Source organism: Tenrec ecaudatus, chromosome 9, assembly GCF_050624435.1.
Source record: "Tenrec ecaudatus isolate mTenEca1 chromosome 9, mTenEca1.hap1, whole genome shotgun sequence".
NCBI classification, from domain to species: Eukaryota; Metazoa; Chordata; class Mammalia; order Afrosoricida; family Tenrecidae; genus Tenrec; species Tenrec ecaudatus.
The window spans coordinates 124459601-124480191 of record NC_134538.1 but is presented as its reverse complement, the minus strand read 5'-3'; the positions used below and the strand labels follow the sequence as shown (position 1 = coordinate 124480191).

Below are 20591 nucleotides of genomic sequence, written 5' to 3'. Positions count from 1 at the left end.
CATAGGAGACCCTGTCCTCGACAAGCACTGTGTTCACACCTGCCACCCAGCTGCCCCCACTAACTCTCCTGCTGTTTGCCCATGCCAGCGAAAACTCGGGCAGCCGACTTGTTGGTGAACCCCCTGGATCCACGGAATGCAGATAACATTCGAGTTAAAATTGCCGACCTGGGAAATGCTTGTTGGGTGGTAAGTCGAGTTTTCTTTGTAAAACATTTGTTCGTGATCATAGGTTAACAGACTGTTTCCCGTGTAACATGTGCGTTCACTTTCAGCACAAACACTTCACGGAAGACATCCAGACGCGCCAGTACAGATGCATAGAGGTTTTGATAGGTGCCGGTTACAGTACCCCTGCTGACATATGGAGCACGGCGTGCATGGTAAGAACAGCTTAGCTATTTTCTTCTGTGCAAGTGGATGCGGCCCTTCAATGCCCTTGGTGGGCACAGCCTCGCCGTGGCACGTGGTCCTAGTTGCTGACTGAGAGCTGCGCACCGAGGGACTGTGAGCGCGGCTGCCCCTCTAGCGCCGGCAGTCTGAGCAGCTCTGCGCAGGCATGCTACAGATTTCTTGAGTCTGGTTTGGTGGGGGGATTTTGAGAGTCTCTCTCTTCTTAAGACCCCACGTAGCCCCATGGCAAGAGTCAGGTGGGACCCTCACCTGTGGCACAGAAAGACTGGAGAGGATCCCTAGGGTTTGCAGACGCTTGCCGGGGCTGTGCCGGCTTTACCCCTTACTCTCCCTGTGGGCTCTCAGCCAAGATGGCCTGAGGGGCGGGCTCTCTTCCCTCCCAGCTGAGAGGAACGGCTGTTACACAGGAACATCTCAGGAGTGCTCGCCAGTGCTCTCTGCTCTTGGTAGCTGCGTGCTCTGCTCTGAATTCATTCTTGTGGTGAACGTGGCCACTTGTCCTCAGGCCACTAAGGGCTGCTTCTTTCTCCTCTGTGTCACAGATGTTTTTGCTGCCAATTTTGTGCATCACAAGTCTGTCTCACCCCCCCCCGGCCCCCATTCCAACACAGTTTCCTCATTTACTCAGCTCCTGTACATGGATGAGAATGCTGGGTCTCTCCTCCATGGCTAATCCCCATGTCTTCCTCGGGCCAGTCCAGCCTCTTCCTCTTAGGGATCTTACTTCATAGGTCTCATACCAGACAAGATTCTGTGTGTTGTGAAAGGTGATTTTTCTTCCCTTTTCAATTTCATTTTTAAAAAATCCAAAATCAATTCTAATAGCTTGATAAAAAAGGGATGTGTCCAGCAGGATTTAGACTATAGTAGCTGTTTAGTGTTATTTTGTTGTTCCCCCTGCTCAAAGTAAAGTTTCTTATCTAGCCCTGTCTGCTAGTCTCTTGTAGCAGAGCAGCCCAGGGATGCTTGGTCTCAAACATATAGGAAAAAAGGGAGGTGTCTTAACAATTAACACTGGACTTTGCCCTAGAAAAAGGCATAGCAGAGTAAATACATAGTTGTAGTGTCTTATTCAAAAAGAAATTTGGGAATTGGTTTGAGCGTAGTGTATTTTACATCTTCAAATGCTAAAGTAATTGGGTAAGTGCTCTTCCATTAACAGGAAGGTGGGCACTTGGCACACACCAGCTGCCTTTCAGGAGAAAGATGTGGCAGCGTGCTTCTGCAGAGGTGGAGAAACGACCTAAGGGACAGTTGTCCTCTGTACTATAGGGTCTCTGAGTCAGAATCAGCTGGACAGCAGTGGGTTTGATTTGAAATACATAAGTTAAAGTCAGTGTGCTAAATGATCAGGGGTAGGGCATGGAGAGTAGGTGCTTTGTGTTTTCCGAGTTATCATAGCAGATTCAACCAACAAACCTGTAGCAGGATGTCTGGGGTGTGGGGACAGAGACTATCAGATCACAGTGATGTAGGTAGTTGGTTGATAGCAGTTTTCTGGTGACTATCAAAACCCAGGTCCCTTGAATGACTTCATATGGAAAAGAATGGTGGCAAGAGCCACCATTGTTGGCCGCGGGGGGCAGGTGAGGAGGCTTGTTGGAGGAAGAGTGTTGCCTCAACTGCCCCGTGAGCCTGCAGAGGGTGAGGAGGCGCTGCTGGTCTGCAGTGGGAGGCAGAGCCCTCCTACTTGTGGTCCGCAGCCAGGGAGGGCGCACGTTGGGCCGCGGGACTGTGGGGGGGAAGTGTGTCCTTTGAGGACATCATGGGGAGGCAGCCTTGCTTGTCCCAGCAACACAAAGGTGTAAATCAGGGTGGCCCTGAATTAGACTCATAGAACCTTTTCAGCTCTGCACTCGTCTGCTTCTAATTTTAGGTTTTAAATGTTGATGATATAACCAGAAAAATAGGGCAAGATCACAGATGCAGTGGAAGCATGGTGTAGCCGTTGCTGCCGTTCTCTGCCAGGTTAGCTGTCTCACCTCCGGTTAGATAACAAGTTGTCCTCTGCCCTGCCACCTTCGTGACAGCCTCTTGCTGGTGAGGGTGGCTTCAGTTTTTCTGGCAGCCTCCACAGGAAACGCTCTCAGCCTGCCCCACTTCTCAAGGGTGCAGCAATAGCACCTCAGCGCTTCAAAGGCCACTGGGAGAGGTGGTCTGAGGGCGACGATTCAGGATGAGTTGGGCCTCCGTCCCACCCTGGGGTGCCATGGGTAACTTGTGTCACCCTAGAGAACCGGGTAGAAATGGGGCAATGCTCCCCCTCCCCTCACCTTGTGGTTGAAATGAACAAATATAACGTTCTCTTTAATTCTACTTCAAAACACAAAGCTGTAATACAGATGGTAATACAATGAAGTGGTGTGGCCCCGAGTCCTTTTAGCTTTTAGATGCATCAAATTGTGTTGAGTGTTGGCCTTACAGGCAAGAGCCTGGCTGTGCACGGGGAGTCACACTTCAGCGCCGATTGCTGAGGAGGAAGCATAAGTGGTCCCATTGTTGAATTGATTTTCTTTTTCTCGAGCTCTGGAGCATGACCTAAGAATTCTGTGTGGGCCAAGGCTTTGGCTCTTCGGCATTTGTGTGTGTTGGTCACTGGGAAAGGACCTTCTGTGGATGTTCAGGTCAGTCTGTCAGGGTTTATCAGACGTCAACACTGCTCGTGTCGTGGAACCAGCAAGTCACTTCCGATCCTAGGATCAGAGCGCTCTGTCGTTGCAAAAGTGCTTCAGGAGAGACGCTCCTGGTCTCCCGGGGGCCATGAACAGAAAGGAAAGCCCTCCAGTGATTGGGCCAAGTGCAGAAGAACGAGAACACTCCACTCAGCACCAGCACCAGCGCCACGTGGCCACATGTTAGAGATAACAGATGCAGGGCCGTGGGGAGTGGCTGACTGCGTTGCCTCATCTCTCATGCATGTAGACACCAGCATGCAGCCAGCAAGCCACGCCAGGGCACAGAGGCAGGAGTGTCCCTTGTCCTGCTCTTTGGATCCAAAGAAGCAGACCTGAGGTTTTGTAGGGCGTTTCCATCCTGTTGCTGCTTTGCAAAGGCCCTTTTGCTAACAGGCTTCTCCTGGCTCGGCGTGGCGTGCTGTGGCACTGCTTTGGTGGATGTTCTCACTCCCCGTGGCGCCGAGTCTTGGCTGCCCTTCCTCTTGGCTCTGCTCGTGTCCAGCCTGCAGAGCTGAGTTGTCTGCACTCTTGTCCCTTCCACTTGCCTCAGCCCCTGAGGGAGGGTGTGTCATCAGACATAAAAAGACCTTTCCCATCTGACTGCCCCCTCCGGGACCCTGCGGGCATGGTAGGGAACCACAGCTGATAGGGCTTCTCAAGTCTCTCTTCCCCAGGTGTGTTTTAGATTGCACTTTGGGGCTGACAGCATTGAACTGATTGCTTCCCAGGCTGTTCCATGGAGAGTCAGCTGTTCCTTCTGGGATGTGGGGGCAACTGTGAGGTTCTCCTATCCTGGTCTGACAGAAGTGGTCCAGCTGTGTTCCATTTTATTGGATGGAGTTGAGGTCCCAAGCAAAGACCTGCCAGGGTCTGTTGGCCCTCTCTGCCCTGGCAACCTTTGGATGGCTCAGGGTCGGTGCGTCCCGTAGTCTTTGTGGGGGGTCCTGAGCGGCAGGAGTCTTGCCTCCCTGCGTCCCTTCTTCAGCTGTTCACATTTTCCTGTTGAAAAGCAAAACAAACAAGCAAAAGGAAATGGTCCGAAGCCAACCATGCCTACTCTTGTTGTGCTAGTGGCAGTGCCAAGCAAGGTGGGCCCCTCATGCAAGCCCAGCATGTTCTTGAGTTCTCCGCCCTCTGGGCCATCGAAGCACGTTGGTTGGTACACTTGCCTCAGGGATGGTTCTGGAGGACAGGGTAGGCCTAGAGAGGAAGGGACATGGGTGTCAGAGGTCAGTGAACCCTTGGTGGGCCCCCAGTGCCATTCATAATGGCAGTCTTATTTAGAGCCCTAAGTGCCAATCCCCAGATTGAGAATTCAGTTGTGTGCCTGTGTGTGTGTGTTTGAGAATTGTTGCTAAGTTGGAGAGAGTTGGAGGAGCAAAGGCAATAGACTGCTGGCAGACTGATGGCCTGCCTTCCTGGCCTGTCCTCAAGGGGCTGCTAGGTGGTGAGATGGTTGGTTCATCAGGGCGGGTGCGGGGAGGGAGGAGATGGGCTAGCCCTGGATGTCTGTGCAGAGCAACTTAGTGCAGTGCTTGAGGACCTACTCTGGGACAGACAAGCCCGGGCTGGAATGGACTGAAATCTGGCTCAACCATTTCCAGTGCAAGTGCTGGGCTTAGGCCAGGCCTGCCTGGGTGCTGGCCAACTCCCCAAGAGTTCAGCTCTGCTTCTGGCAAAATGAAGAGAAAACAACCGTTACGTAGCCTGTGGCAGAGGTGAAGTGAAAAACACTTCTGTGGCGTCTTTTGAACTTAATGGAAGAGACGCGGGGCGGAGTATTGCGCCCCCTCGGGGTAGCTGGTTTGGATCTGCTCCACACAAAGTGCAGGAGAAGTTAGTTTCTCTGGAGTGCTTAGCATGTCGTCTGTTGTGTCCTAGGCATTCGAGCTGGCAACGGGAGATTACTTGTTCGAGCCACACTCAGGGGAGGACTATTCCAGAGATGAAGGTACGTGCTGCTGCCTGCCGAGGGCCTCCTTCGCCAGCTTCTGTGGGCCAAGAGCTTTTGTCCCAAAGTAGAGCCAGGATTTGGCTCCGAAACACCAGATGCAGGCGTCTTTGCTTTGCGTTTGGAGCCCTCTCGTCCCGGTGAGCAGGCCCACCGGGCTGCCCGATTTGGCCTTGTAGATTTAGCAGTTTACCCTCGTGGCTCCCCCGAAGTAGAGCAGGGCTGGCCGAAGAGCAGCAGCAGCCTGGGCACTACCTGTTTGACCCTGGAGACCTGTCCAGGCTCCTTTGGTCCACTCACCTGCTGCCTAATCCTCTGTCTTGTTTGGGAGCTGAGTTGAAAACCCATGAATTCCAGCCAGAATGCCATGCTCCTGCCCGGCCACCCCCATGCTTGCTGCTTGTGATGCTTGGGTTCCCTGGGGGAGAGCCAGTTTCCACCAAACGGGGGCGGCTCGCCCCAGGGCCTCTGCATGCGAGTGCTGCGGACATTGTTGATTTGAATCAATTTCTGATTGTTTACTAATTTCAATTTCTCCCCTCTTCTTTTACCCCCCCCACCCTTCCCCTGCCCCTCCTGTTCCTGTGTCCTTTTCTCTCCTCCATAGACCACATAGCCCACATCATAGAGCTGCTAGGCAGTATCCCAAGGCACTTTGCTCTGTCTGGAAAATATTCTCGGGAATTCTTCAATCGCAGAGGTAGTACCTCTTCTTTCTGAAAAAACGCCATGATGCAGACAGAAACGGGATAGCAGCTGCCGGTTGTAGTGCTGATGGTGACAAAGGCATTTCTTCCAAATTCCCAAGCCCACTGCAGCAGAAGTACATGCTGATTTCTAATTTGACAGGGGCGACCTCATTTGCTCAGCTCATCCCTGCAGGTGTCCTGAGGGCTGGCCCCTGTGCAGGGGCGTCTGCCAGCTGGTACCCCCAGCTCGGCCCCGAGTCCCCCGTGCGGCACGCTGTTTCTGTCTGCGCGGGTGGTGCAGTGTCTGCATGCGGTGTACTGATTAAACTGTCATGTGTTTCTGTTTTGCTGGCAATGTTTTCCAATGCAGATCACATAGCATTGATCATTGAACTGCTGGGGAAAATCCCTCGAAAATACGCTATGTTGGAAAAATATTCCAAGGAGTTTTCCACCAGAAAAGGTAACGGTATTTAAGCAACACTAATTTTCAGCATAGTCTCCCCCAAGGAGAAATCGCACATTCATGTGTGAGCAGTGGAGAGGGCATTCTGCTGAAGAAGTGGAGAAGTCGGTCGGAGCCTCCTCTCTGTGCGGAGTCAGACTTCTGTAAGAGGACGCCTCCAGTGCCCCGCCCCCTCCCACAAGCACCAGTTGGTGTGTTTCCGTGTGTGTGAAAGGGGCGTGTGCGGTTCCACTTTCCGTATGGGTCACACACTCAGAGTCTCTGCTGCACAGGGGAAGTGGCCACGGGAGGAGACTAGTGTGGCACCCTCCCACCCAGGCCTTCGGAGCTGTTTGTGGCCAGAGGTCTGAGGGGCGGCTTGCTGCTCTTGGTGGGGCCGGTTAAGGCCGTGCGCATCACACTCTTTCCGTCCTGCCCCACTAATGCTGTGCTTGTCCAGCTTCCCTTGACATGACCATGAGTAATTGTGTGATTGCCTTTTGTCATCCCCAGTTAGCAATAACATTTTAAAAGTCTCAAAACACCCCGAAGCCCAAGGAGATTTTATTACTTCAAAGGCCCCCCAATAATACCCTATTCTTTTGTGAGGAGCTTGGTCCTTCTTAAGTCATGTTTTCCCCTTTTGGATTTGTCTGGGTAGCAGGACTCTGTAATACAGAGCTTTGAGTCCATAGCAACAATCCTAATGCCTAGAGATGAGCCTTGTGGGGTGGGGGGCAGTGAGTTCATGAGACAGGGAGGGACTTTGAAAGGAAGGTAGAGTTTCTAGAAATTTCTAGAAGTCACAGGTAATTAATTCCCTGTCTACCTTAGCCAATTTTTTGCGGCAGTTTGATTTCTTAAGGGATTCCCAAAGATACTTTGTGGCTGCTCCGTTAACCCGTCTCTGTTCTGTCAGCCTTTGCATTGCCTTTCCCTGTCAAACGTTGGGGACCTGAAGCCTGAGCAGCTCGAGTTTCCTGTCCCACCTCCCCGCTGTGGGGCCGCCCTGGGGCAGGACTTGTGAAACCCCGTATTGGCCTTGTAAGGCTGGTGACAGGAAAAGATGTCGTCAGTGGGAAATGTTGTCAGATAACCAGGGTTACTTTTGTTCCTGAGGAGTCTGGATCACACGAACATGGTACTAGGGTCTCCCCCTCACAGGCTGACAGGCCATGCCAAGCCAAGGGCACAGGCGGAGCCGCTCACCCGAATTCACCGGTGGAACTGAGGTTTGACCCTGTCAACCTCAAGCTGGGAACATCACATAATCTCCAAACTTTGTGTCCTGTCTGTCAAGCAGGTGACAGGTTGTTCTAAGAAGAAGGTGTAAGAAATGCTATCAGAGTCATCGTGGCTAAAGCGAAAGCCACCAACAGGACAGCGGTGTTTCAGCAGTATTCCTGAGAGTACACTGAGGGCGTCCCTAGGAAATGTCCAGGACGTGGTGTTTGAAATAAGGCTGTGCTTATTTCACAACATTGTATGTCATTGTACAATGACTCTGACCTGCTACTCCATGTGTCGGGGAAACTGTATTCACTGTAATGGTGGCAGGTGACTGCAAATTCCCACATGGCCTACAGAGCCTGTGGGCAGTGGCCTGCTCCCAGGAGGAGCTGGCTGGCAGGTGACTTTGCAGGGAGGGAGGGCCGAGCAGAGTGTTCTTTCCCTTGGAAATCAAGAGCAGCGTTGACCTGAATGATGATGCCCCTGAGGAGAATGGGCAGTGTCTGTCTTCTGTCTCTCTCCCTGCCACTAAGCCACAGCACTGGCTTCTTCTAGTCAGGTAGTTTCAAAGGCAGGCGGGCAGGTTCCAGCACTAGGGTTTGGACCTGTTTTACCACCACGGATCTCATGTGAAGACCTGCAGCTGTGGGCAGCACCTGGGAATTCGACCTGGCTTGTGACTTTTCTTACCTTTCCTCAGGAGAGCCAACGGGGCAGCGCTGCTTGTCTCCATGCCCACTGTTGATGAGCAGAGGGATGAGAGGGCCTCCCTGGGCCAGCAGGGACTGACAGCGCCAGCCCTCCAGCAGCAGTGGGGACAGAGCTCTCCATAGGCTCTGGGGTGTGGTAGGGGCTGTCTGCCAGACAGGCGAGTTCAGCTGAAAGCAGCCGTCTCTAAGCCCTGGAAGGCAGCTTTCACATGGCCTTCCAGAACCTTCTCTCCTGGGAAAGAACAGCCCATCAGCTCTTCTGTGTCAGTGGTTCTCAGCTTTTCTAATGCTGCGACCCTTTATTACAGTTCCTCATGTTGTGGTGACCCCCAACCATAACATTATTTTCATTGCTACTCATTTTGCTACTGTTATGAATCGGGCGACCACTGTGAAAGGGTCGTTCGACACACCCCTGCCCCCCCCAAGGGTCATGACCCACAGGTTGAGAATCGCTGCTCTACGTGCTCCTTGCTTGCTCCCTGAGCTGTCCCATCCATGTCCAGGCAGGGTCCCTGTGGTGTGGTGTCACCGTTGTTGTGTCCTGTGTTTCAGTGCTGGTGCGAGCAAGTTCTTTTTTGAGCCTTTGCACTGCGAAGGCCTGCAGAGATCTGTGGTCACTGCTACTGCTGAGCCACAGAGCCTAGGCAACAGAGTAGCGCCCTGCAGGCACAGGAGCACCTGGGATGAGGCAGGAGCTCTCTGCAGACTGCTGGTGGACTGCAGTCTCTCCCGCTCCCTGTGGTTTCCCGCTGGCTGTGGAGAGCAGACGGAATGAGGGGTCAGAGGCCACAGAAGCAGTCTTTTGTCACGTAGAGACTTTTCCTTGTTCCTCAGGATGACCAGGAAGGATTTGTTGAACAAAAGATGCATTTTGCCATCTCTGTAATGGGTATATTTTTGGGCCATAATGGCACTTTTTTATTGTGAATTATCAGTTGGGGGTTTACATTTCAGACCGCCAACTCTGCGTTAGCCCTCTCCCCAGTCCCTGATTTCTCTTCTCCCTCCTCCTGGGCGGGCCCTAGCCGGGCAGTCACAGCTTCACCTCTGCGGGAGAAGGAGGAGGGTGGTGACTGACAGCTGCCGGAGGGCAGCCAGTCTGTGTGTTCCATGAGAACAGAGAGAGAGAAGTAAAATGGAAAAGATGACCATGGAAGTGCCCCAGACCCATTAGAAAGCAGAGCCAGGGAGACTAACAGGGTCTCCTAGCCGTGCCTCCTGGCTGAAGGTTACGACCCCACATGGGGACACCCCCCTCAGCTGCTCTTACTGGGCACCATCAATGTCGGGCTTACAGCTGAAAATCAAACGCAGCTCATTGGCATTGTAGCTTCCAGTTTGTGATCCAGTGTAGAGGCATTGTTTCTATTTTGAATCATTCCCTGGACAGGAGTTTTCAAAACTCAGGTAAGTTTTTGGCAGGAAATGTAGTTACTGCTCTCACCTTGTCCATGAAAACTTTCCGGGTATTCCTTCAGATGGACATTAGCTGTCAAAGATGTTGAAGAAACCATTGTGACCACACTTGGTACCTCCGTGGGTTTTAACCCTGTCCTGCGCTCGGGAGGCAGGTAGCCCCTCAGCAGTGCCCCCCACAGTGCAACTGAGGACCAGCTTGACCACCCACCCCACCCCGAAAAACCCACCCCCTCCCTGGAACCAGCCTGACTGCTCCGTAGGGTTTCCAAGACTGCATGTGGACGGTAGCAGATGTGCCGCGCCTCTCCTACTGAACGGCTGATCGGTCCAACGGCTCACCTGGTGGCTGCAGCCCAGCACCTGACCCGCAGGGCTACCAGAGCAGCTGTAGCAGACTTCCTTTGGGCATACCACCAGTTAGCCTGTGTAGTAGACAGTGCAGTGTTGAGAGTGGAAGTATCCAAGGGAAAGGGCTTCCTGAATCCACATTTTGGGATCTGAGTGGCCGTTGGATGAAAGGCCTTCTGAAAGCTGACCAGGCCTGAGAGAAGCTGCCTTGTGGCCACAGGTCCGTGTACTGGCAACTTAGGGTGCCCACTGCCCCTCGTGGGTCCCGGAGCTGAAGCTGAGCAGGGAGGGGGAGAGGGAGTTCAGGAGAAAGGAAGGAGGGGCTGAGTTGTCTGGAGTTCCGGGGCTCTTCAGAAAGTTCCTGGAATGTTATCATTTAATTGTTTTCACAAACTTTCTGACGCCCCCTCATGGCATCCTGGGATCCTTCATACTTAACGTTTGCAAGGACATGTGCGAGGTTGCTTTCAGTTCGTATTCAGATTTGCCTAAAACCCACATGCTAGAAGCAGCATTGGCCTGAGTTGATTTTCTTGGCTTCAAGTTTTTAAAACTTCAGATTGTGTGGTTTTGGAAAAGAGAAGGCACACTTGGGGAATGGGACAGTGTCTGAGCCGGAGGGGTGGAGGGCATCCTCGGAGGGCCTCTGTCCCTTGGGGAGCCCTGTGGAGGAAGACTGCCTCCAGGGGCCACGCTTCTCCTGTGGGTGTTGACCACTGAGATGGGCCACGGAGAGAGCAGAGCCACGCCCATCCTGCACGTGCTATGAAGCGGTGAGAGTGCTTGCTCTCTGGGACGAGGCTCTGCAGATCCACTCTGGGCACAGAGGGTCTGTGTCATGTTTATGGTGAGTCCCCTGGACCAGGACTGGTGCCTGACAAATAGCAGGTTCAGTAAATAGAGTTGGTTAAATTAAAAATAGCAACAAAGCCTGTGTTCAGGTGGTGTTGGTGGAGTGTGGTAGAAGTCCTTGTGGGCTCAAACTCGGATGAGCGTGTGGCTCTCATGTGGTGCCTGGTGCTCTGGCGTAATGATGCGGCCACCCCTCTCTTGCTCGTATGCGCGCACACACACACACACACACTGCTGAAGTGAAGGGCAGCCTCTCCGGTGTGACCCAGGATGTGTTCACAGTGCTGCTACACCCAGAGGCAGAGTGAGGCGCCACAAGAAATGCTGCAAGAGTAGAAAACAGCGAGAACCCTTGGCTGACTTTGTCTGAATGGCTTTAATCAGTTTGACTTTGAGTGTGGTGTGCAAAAAGCAATGAAATACAGGTTCAATTTCCACGTACTGTTTAAGGTGAGCTGCCAATGAGTCAAGTGTTGGCTTTACTGCACGCACTAACACAGGAATCATAAAACGTGGCTACAAAATCATAGCAACCTTAAAAAATAGCAAAAATGTGAAACTGGTTTCTTAATTTGCTCTCCATCTAGGTCCATCCTCTTCTGACTGTTTCCACTCGATCCCTTCCTTGAAGACTTCTGCTCTCAGAGTCACACCATGGCAGTTTGGCAGTTTGGGCCGATCAATGTTCTTTGACTTTAGAGAGCAGAAGTCTGGTGGGTTAAGGTCATGGCTCTCTGGTGCATGAGGTGAGCTTTCCCATAGCAGTTCTCAGAAGGAGCAGGTACGTGGTCAAGATGGGGACAGTTTTACTCACCAGTGCAGCTTTCTGTTTGCCTAAACTGTTTCCCTGATTGTCCTGCGTCCTTCTGAAATATCCATCTAGATTGCTTCATTGAACTCTCTCTCACAGCATGCCCCCGCCCCCTCCCAAGGAAAAAGTCAGCATCGCCTTCTGAACTGTTTCACTGCCCAACAGAACCTCTCTGGAGCCACTGTTTTGATTGGACCTTGTTTTTGAAGATCTCCTGATGCGGCTGAGAGGAGTGTATGACTGAGGGAACTTGTCTGCAACCACCCACTGAGGGCAGAGACCCATGAAGCACAGCTAGTTTTGAATAAGCATGCAGGTGTGAATTGGTGCTCCAGCAGCAATTGCTTTTTGACTTGAGCCTCGTACGTACGTGGTGCCATTGTGTTATAGGCATTGTCATTGGCATTTCTGCAGCTTTTCTCCTGATTGGTGCACACAAATCCGTGGGTGTTCCTTTATTCCCAAAGGCGCGCTGCCGTCAGGGGGAACTGATGGGAGCGCATCAAAAGCAAGCCTGTGCCTGTTAACGTTCACTCTCCGTTTTCCTGCCACCTCCTGGCAGCCACGATGCTCCTTTCTGTCCAGCAGGCCAGTGCCTGTCAGCGGGATCCTTCACCACTGGGCCTTCGTGCCTGCCTTCCCTCTGCAGCCCGGGGTGGGGGGTGGGGGGGTTGCTCACCCATCTGGTAGCAGGGATCCACCCTCCCATCTCCTCCACTGGATGGATAACATTCCATTGTGTATTCATTTATCCGCAAGGTGATGGGCATTTCTGGTGTTTCCAAGCCTAGTTGAATTAAAGCTGCCATGAGCATTCGTGTACAGGTTTTTACATGGGTTGATTTGTCGTCCATTTTGTACATCGCTGCTTCTGATGTCTAAGAAACTACACCAAAGTCATGAAGATTGACTTCTGCTTTCTTGGAAGAGTTTTCTGATTTGGGCCGATAGTCCATTGGGCTTGCATGGTGTGTGTGGTCGGAGGTAGAGTGCACACGTGTGTTTCGTCCACCCTTGTGAGAATTTGCTCCGCTCTCTTGCACGTCACCTTTTGCTGTGTACCAGTCATAATGAGAGGGCTCCAAACACTTGTGGACAAATGAAGAGGCGTAATGTTCCAGAAACTTTTTGCAGCCCTGTGATACTGTGACAGGTTAATTTTCTACATGACCTCCACTGAAGTTTATCTTAGTCTCTTTGATATGATTTGCTTTATAGTTAACAATATTCATTAAAAATAGTACTGTGATTTGTTATCTACCCCCTTCCCATTTGTAAGCATAATTTCATGGACAAAATATTTTCCTTCACAGACTACCGTATATAACTTGTGTATAAGCCGAATTTTTCAGCACAAAAAATGTGCTAAAAAACTGCGGTTCGGCTTATACACGAGTCAGTGGTACCCCAGTGAGGTGTAACATCTCACAGGTGATTGCCGTTCCTTCCCTGTTCCTTCAAAGCCCCTCTGACACTGCAGGGCTTTGAATGTTTGTTTACTCACATCTAACCAATCAGAGCCGTCCTATGATGTGGAAGGCTCCAATTTGCAGAAGCACCCGTAGTGATTCACTTACGCCGGCAGCTGAACTGGTAAGGATGTGTCTGTGGCTGCACTCTGTCTGTCCCCTCTGGTCTCTGTGTTAATTCACATCCTGCATCTTCCACCCTAGGCTTATACTCGAGTCAATCAATTTTCTGGTTTCCCAGGTAATAATTAGGTACCTCGGCTTATACTCGGATCAGCTTATATTCGAGTATATACGGTATTTAAAATAACCTTCAAGAGAAGTCTCAAGGAAGTATGTTTTCTTAGAAAGCACCCCTGTGAGTCCACCTGTCCGTGTCTCAGCCACGCTGCTGCCCTGTGGCCTGCCCACGGACACAAAGCTGACAGCTGTGGTTTGCTGTGATACATCTCCTGAGGAGGCCTGGTGGGAACTGACGCGCTATCTCGGCTGTTTCTGTGAACCATTGTGGTTGAGTTTCCCAAGAGAAAAAATCAAAACTCATTTGTTTGCTAGTAAGGGATTGTTTTTAGCACCTGTCTTATGGGTAGTTGACAGCCCCTGCATTTCCTCGCGTGCACAGTGGCGGTCATGCTTCTGTTGTGCCACTGTTGGCATTTCTGCAGTTGATGGGCATGTTGAGAGTGCAGGACTTGGGTTTGCTCTGCAACTTGCAGTTCTGGCCTTGATTGTCAGTGGGTTCTCTTCTGTTTCTTGTGTGAGCGCACCAAGGAGAGCCATTGACGAAAGTCCTGGAAATCTGCATCCAGAAAGCTGACAGCCTAAGAGGCCCTGGTGGCGTAGTGGTTATGGATCGGGCTGCTAACTGCAGAAAGCTGACAGCCAAGAACCCCCCTGGAGCTCAGCTCCCCTCAGCAAAGCCCCCCAGTGCCACAGGTCCATGTGGCTCCATGGCAGTCGGTGTGTGCTCTGCTGTGCCCTGGGTCTCCTGTCAAAGCGATGGGAGCAGTTTTAGGTGAAATTGACCACAGCATGCTGTGGGTGCTGCTGACCGTCTGAAGGAGCCATGGGGTCACGGGTTACCTGCCTGCAAGGTCTGCAGGGAGAGACTTGGCTTTCTATCCACTCACGAGTTAAGAGTCTGGGCACCTCGGGGAAGTTCTCCCCTGTCTCAGAGTCACTGTGAGTTGGCATCTACTCAATGGCAGTGAGTTTGGAATTGTATATGGGTAGATCTTTTTTGGTTTTTAAATAGTTATATTGGCATATACTTCACATATCCTACCACTAACCATTTGAATGCTGTAAAGATTTGTGTAGTCATCACCATGATCCATCCCAGAATATTTTCTCTCCGTACTCATCGGTCTTAGCACCCTATTGCACCCCATCATCCCCTGCCAGGCTCCTCTCCAGTTACTGTCTCTAGACCTCCTGATCCAGGGTTTCCAACACCAAAAGCACAGTTGTAGAAAACCAGCAAGCAAACGAGCAGCAGCTCCCAGCAATGGCTGGACAGAGCACAGGACACCCTTTGGGTTGGGGAGAGCGGTGGGGCGTCGGTAGCGTCATTTCCTCAGTGTTGGGTGCCCAGAGCCATCATCCCAGTGGCCCTGCTTCCCACCTCTTCCCGGGGCAGGTTGTGCCAGTATGACGCCTGTTGGGCACAGGGTCCTGGTTGGTGGATAGCAGGCACCTGTAGAACCAGGTGCTCTGCCCTTCTGGGGAGTGTCATGTCGGAGGGGCCCCGCAGAGCCACGGGTGGGCACCACCAACAGGGGCCGCCTCTCAGGGTGCCGGCCCTGCCTTTGCCTTTCTCAGAAAGGTGCTGTAAAAAATGGCCCTTGTGGTCATGTGCAGCAGAGCCCGGAGTCTTGGTGCCTCTTACTGCCCAGCATAGTACTGTCGAGTGTCACTTCAGTCATCAGGCAGGTGTCCCTTCTCAGGCCAAGATCCTCTTGGTGTGCAGTACACGTCTGTTCCCAGTGGATGTAATCTGGGGGCAGAGTGCAGCCTATTCGGCTAACTTCCTACAGCTGGGCTTTCTGCCTTCAAAGAGGGCAGGGGTGTTGAGCAAACATCCCCTGTTGTTCTTGTCAATCAAGACTTAGTTTCTTCTCCCAGGAAGCCACCCTTCTCTCTTCTCGACCCCCCTACCCCCCCTCACCCCCCACCGACTGCCACTCTGGGAGTGATGCTGACCCTCTCCCTGAAGGACCTTGACACGAGATGCTCTTTAAAGAGTTCTTGATCCAGCAGTCTCAGCACATCGGGACTGCGGTTCCGCAACGAATCAGTAGAAACAGAAAATCATTGGGTTAGTTGGGTGCTTTGGATTTTTTTCCTAATTTTCTGTAATATTTCATTGTATGGTTTTTGAAGGGGATGGGACTGGTCTTCCGAATGGATTTAAGTAACTAGGGAAACCAGCCTGGTCCGTCCAGGGCACCCTCGGCTCCGGGGCAGGAGTGTGGATTGCTCTGCTGGGGAGACTGAGGGCACCAAGGTGATTTTCCTCCGGCAGGGCAGGCATCCTGTGAGCACTTCTGACAGACAATCAGAGAAAATGAGGTTTTCTTCATGAAGTTAGTGGACCTTTTGGCAGTTCAGCCTGAAAATTGTGTGCCTTCCCACCCTCCACCCACCCCCAGTTAAGGAAAAAAGCCAATTTTAATTCATAAGCCATGAAACTTGTGTAGTCATTGCACTGTTGGTCCAAGCTGCTTGTGACCCACACGTTTGATATCGCAGCCATTGCCTCTCAAATAGCATGAAGTCCAGGTTTCCATAGGGATGTCCATCCTGGAATCTCAGATGTCACAGGAGAGTATAGGTCTGATGGTGTGTGATTCAGGTTGGCTTCTAGGATTGCTTGTTTCCTGTGGTAGCCACTAGGCACATGGACTATTTAAATATAGTTAAAACTTAAGGGGCTCATTTCAAGTAGCCCTTTGAGACAGTGCTGGTGCACAGCATGCTCTGTTTCACAGAAAACCCTGGCGGGCCCTGCTCTGGAGGAAACACAGCCTCCATGTTACCATGGAGAAGGGAGAGGTTTCAGCCAGAGAACTGGAATCAATCGGAAGAGTGCCTGCTAGACTGGGGTGCAGATTGCACAGAATCCCAATCGGAGCAGCTCCGTCAGTCTTGGCAGATATCTGTATGTCTGCATTTCCTGGGGATAGCTTACCTGAACAACACCCATAGACCCGATGTGATGTGCATGAGCCTGGAACTGTACCCCTTTTCTGTCAGTCCCATGTACATCCTTCAAGCTAACTTGAAATGCGCCCCTTAACGTGTGCTGCTCAGCGGAGGCCCAGAGGGCTGCAGGTAGGTTGTCCGCACTCGGAACAGAGCCCGGCGGTCGCGGCAGCAGCACTCTCCAGCGGAGCCTCTCTGACCGCCGCGTGCTTTCTCTCCCGCAGGAGAACTCCGACACATCACCAAGCTGAAGCCCTGGAGTCTCTTTGATGTCCTTGTGGAGAAGTACGGCTGGCCCCACGAAGATGCTGCCCAGTTTACGGATTTCCTCATCCCGATGTTAGAGATGGTTCCAGAAAAGCGAGCCTCGGCTGGTGAATGCCTTCGGCATCCCTGGTTGAATTCTTAGCAGATTCTGCAAATATAGCGTTCTGAGCTAGCCAGTGTCTCCCAGTACATTGGACGTAGCGGTGACTCTCACTCTTTAACAGGATTACAAGTGAGCTGGCTTCACCTGCAGACCTTTGTTTTGCTTTGAGGTACTGTTGATTGACATTTTGCTTCTTGTGCACTGTGACCCTGGGGAAGGGTAGTCTTTTGTCTTCAGCTAAGTAGCTTCCTGACCCACTTTCTTCTGGAAACAATAACACGGCTCTGAGCATTGTTTCTTGTGTTGTGTGACATTCAAATGTCATTTTTTTTCCTTTTTGAACAAAAACTACTTTACCCCCTTGTGTTTTGGCAGGTTTTGTAACTATTTATGAAGAAATATTTTAGCTGAGTACTATATAATTTACAATCCTAAGAAAATTATCAAGTTGGAATTAAGAAATAGCAAGGAAATATGTACTATTTTAATCTTCTGGCAGAGGGACACCATTCCTGTATTATAGTCTATGTAAATGCACCCTGTAAATGTTCATTTCCATTAAATATGGGATGGGGACTGAAATTTGAGAAAAGCTACCAAGTCTTGAGTGCTTTGTAGCTGAAGTTGCATGTAGCAGCTCTGACTGCTCCGGGTGGGGTGTGCCGACTCTTCATACCCTAGCCGACCTTGCCGTGGATTCTCTGGTTTCTGACATTCTTCTCCTCTCTGACACTTTAAAGGGAGAAGACATACTTCTCATTCTAAAGTACACAATACAATTTTAGCACTCCCATTTGTATTTTTTGCATATTTCCCTCTAGCAATGTGACAAGTCAGTACTCCATGCCGGCCTCTTCCCAGCACTGTCGGGAACTGCCCCAGAGGAGACGGGCAGCAGAAACCTGGTCATTCGTGGAATGAAAACAGTGGGCGCGTGGGCAGGGGCGCCCGAGGGTTTGTCTGAGACGGCGCATGGGCATCACAATTGGCTGGTGGGCAGATGGCCCCTTGCCTCTTGGGTAGGTGTTTGTGTTGCTACAGCAGATGTCAACAGCCTCGTTGTCTTCCCCACGAACTGAGGCCAAGAGAAGGGTTTTTCCTTCTCCAGGTTGTGTGTACACTCTTGCTTAAGCATTTTCATAAAATGACTTGGATAGTCCAGGACGCACACCACAGTAGTCTGTACACTCTGAGAAGTAATGAGCAGAGGTATAGTCAGCCTCTCTTAGAGGTCAGTCAGATGAATGCAAGGTTTGTTTGTTTGGGTTTCTTTATTTTTAAAACATTTTTACATTCATTAAGGTGCCTCGTTTTGTTGACTTTTGTCCATTAAAATTTATCCATATGCCTTTGCAATAACTAGATTGTGAAAAAGAGAGCAAGTGTTGTAACAATACTCCATTGTTTTAGGTGCTTGCTGTTGTCTTAAAAATTAAGGTGCCCCCCCCACACACACACCCAACTGTCTTGGTCATTGGCCTATATGTGAAGTGATGGGATCAACAGACATTTGGTGTTATTTTCGTGTAGGGCAGGTGTCCTCAAACTACGGTCCACGGGCCACATGCGGCCCGCCGAGGACATTTATCTGGCCCGCCGGGTGTTTTTGCCCCGTTTGTTTTTTTTTACTTTAAAATAAGGTATGTGCAGTGTGCATAGGAATTTGTTCATGGTTTTTTTTTTTAAAGCTATAGTCCGGCCCTCCAACGGGTCTGGGGGACAGTGAACTGGCCCCTGTTTTAAAAAATTTTGAGGACCCTTGGTGTAGGGTAACCCAAATGGAAAGGAGGAAATAACAGCCTTGTTGCTGGAAACATAGTTTGTATGGCATGTGTTATGGCTTATTATAAAGAGGTCATTTATTGTCTTGGAAGGACAAACTGTGCATTTAGAAAAGATGCTGCAGCCAGTAGGATTCACTCAGTAGAACCGCAGGATAGAGAACTCGTCCACTCTGGTTTCATCGAGCACACGTGAATTGCTTTCTGTTTGCGCATCATCTACATTTTCTTGGGGGGTGTTCACTGACGGAAGCAGACACACAGCCCATGTTGGGAACCAGCACCTCTGTCAGGCAATGCGTGGTCTTCATTTGGATTTTTTTCATGTGTCTATAGGTGGGCCTTATAAGGGTGTATGACACCTGGTGGCTGTAGATGGAGTGATGCCAGTCATGATTTCCATCGGAAACAGTGCATTGGAGTCTTCCTGAGGTGTATACAAATCATTACCACGGGGCCAACACACCTGAGAAAACATGGTCTAGTGCAGTTTGGCCCATGTTAGGAAATAAACTGGATTATTAGGAGTTTTGAAAGTGTCCCTTTGATTAAAAAAGCCTTCCTGGATCGCAGGACAGACAGAGATTGTACTCGGGACAGAACAGTGCCAGTGGGTTCTTGGTGACTTGGTGATTAGGAAGGGGCGTGTAGCTAAGTGAGAATCACTGCGTAGCAAAGCCTTAGACCAGCCAGCCATTGAATTTGGTTGAATGCCCCTCTTCTCCTTTCACTGTAGTCACTGTGACGTTGTCATGAAAAATGACAGGCAGAGGAGCCAGGTACAGGATTCTAGTAAATTCAGAAAAGGTTTTGCTAGCAGTCATCTGACAGAACTGTCCAAGGTCAAGATAAAGTAGATGTCATTTTTTAAAAAAACATAACAGTTTGAGGTGAAAGGTAGTTTACTAACATTTTGCTGTTTCCTTCACCTGAGCCGTACACAGCTGGTTCACAGGAGAAAGGCCACGGTTTCTGCTAGGGTAACATTACAGCCCTTCGTGTCCTTAGTTAAAGTGACATCTTAATTTCCACTTTCTCTCCGTCGAATTTTTCTGTAATAAAACTTTCGTAGCAGGTAATAGTTGAGAGTGGATATGTCCTTATTAAGTAGTCAAAAGCATTACATAAAAGCTGCTGTATGTTTCATTTGTCATGGCAGGCAAATTTAAAACCACGAGAAATTTTTAAAGAAGTGAATATTAAAAAAAAAAGAGCTGATACCAAGGGCTCCAAGTAGCAAGCAGGTGCTTTGAGAATGATGATGGCAACATGTGTACAGGTGTGCTTGACACAGTTGATGTATGGATTGTGCTAAGAGTTGTATGAGCCCCTAATAAAATGATGATAATAAAAAAAGTGAGTATTGATAGCTTCACCATGCTAGTAAATTGTGTTTGAATCTATCTAGGGATAGATGATGTAAAAGCCAGGTCACAGACAAATGCTGCTTTAGTCAATACTTTACAAGTCGAATTTTGTTCGACATATTAAAAGATGACAGTGTTGACCAAAGTTAAGTCTTGAAATTAAGGGTTAGGATTGAGCCCTAATAACGGTTGTGTTAATGTCACCATCATCGCTAGCTAATTTTCAAAAAAGGAAACGAAAACTTGAAACATGATATGTTATGACCAGGTCTTAGTCATTTTTAGTGTTTACTTTTTTCCTCTAATGCACAAAATGTGTATACTTTGCCAGTTATGTGAGTTGGATATAAAATGCGTTCACAAATAGTGCCATTACTATTGGATATGTTTAGTTTTCCCAAAATAATTAGCATTTTATGTTTTAGTAATGATTTGAGAGCACATTTTTATTTCACTTTAGAGATCTTGAAACAGGGACACTTTTCTTTAGTTTTTTATATCCAGACCACATTTAAGAAAGTGCATTTTGCACTTTCTTTTTATACTATAGTTGGATCATAAATGTTAAGGTTTTCCAACTCAGTGGTACATTTCATCATGTTTGGGGGGGCAAACTATTCCTTATTTTCAAAAAGTTGTTGTAAATTGCAGTCTGTCACTGTCGTCTCGTGTGTCGCGCATTACTATTGTAGATTCCACTGGAGTACTTCAGTCCTCTTACAAAGCATGAGCAGTGCAGCAGTGAGTGTCCTGGGTGAGCTGGGAGCGTTATGGGCACAACTTTGAGGGCCCTCCTGGCACTTGTGATCATTAAAGTGAGGTAGTATTTTTTGACTGAAAACTTCTTAGAAAC

At 50.0% G+C, this 20591-nt stretch overlaps 1 protein-coding gene and 1 non-coding gene across 5 annotated transcripts in view; both read left to right on the top strand.

The window, feature by feature from the left end:
* Window positions 1–16883, top strand: part of SRPK2 (SRSF protein kinase 2) — a 249897-nt gene extending 233014 nt beyond the window's left edge. For 3 of the 4 annotated variants that reach the window (XM_075558523.1, XM_075558522.1, XM_075558524.1), the window contains exons 12-17: window positions 89–189; window positions 276–383; window positions 4971–5040; window positions 5648–5740; window positions 6100–6192; window positions 16445–16883. In XM_075558523.1, coding sequence (XP_075414638.1) covers window positions 89–189; window positions 276–383; window positions 4971–5040; window positions 5648–5740; window positions 6100–6192; window positions 16445–16629 — 650 coding nt within the window. In that variant the 3' untranslated portion in view covers window positions 16630–16883. The remainder of the gene's footprint in view (window positions 1–88; window positions 190–275; window positions 384–4970; window positions 5041–5647; window positions 5741–6099; window positions 6193–16444) is intronic. The other variant, XM_075558526.1, reaches the window with a different exon arrangement.
* On the top strand, window positions 1262–1394 carry LOC142457540 (small nucleolar RNA SNORA63). The gene has a single exon (XR_012786256.1). It is a non-coding gene; the product is annotated as a small nucleolar RNA SNORA63 (small nucleolar RNA).
* Window positions 16884–20591: the final 3708 nt, after the last annotated feature.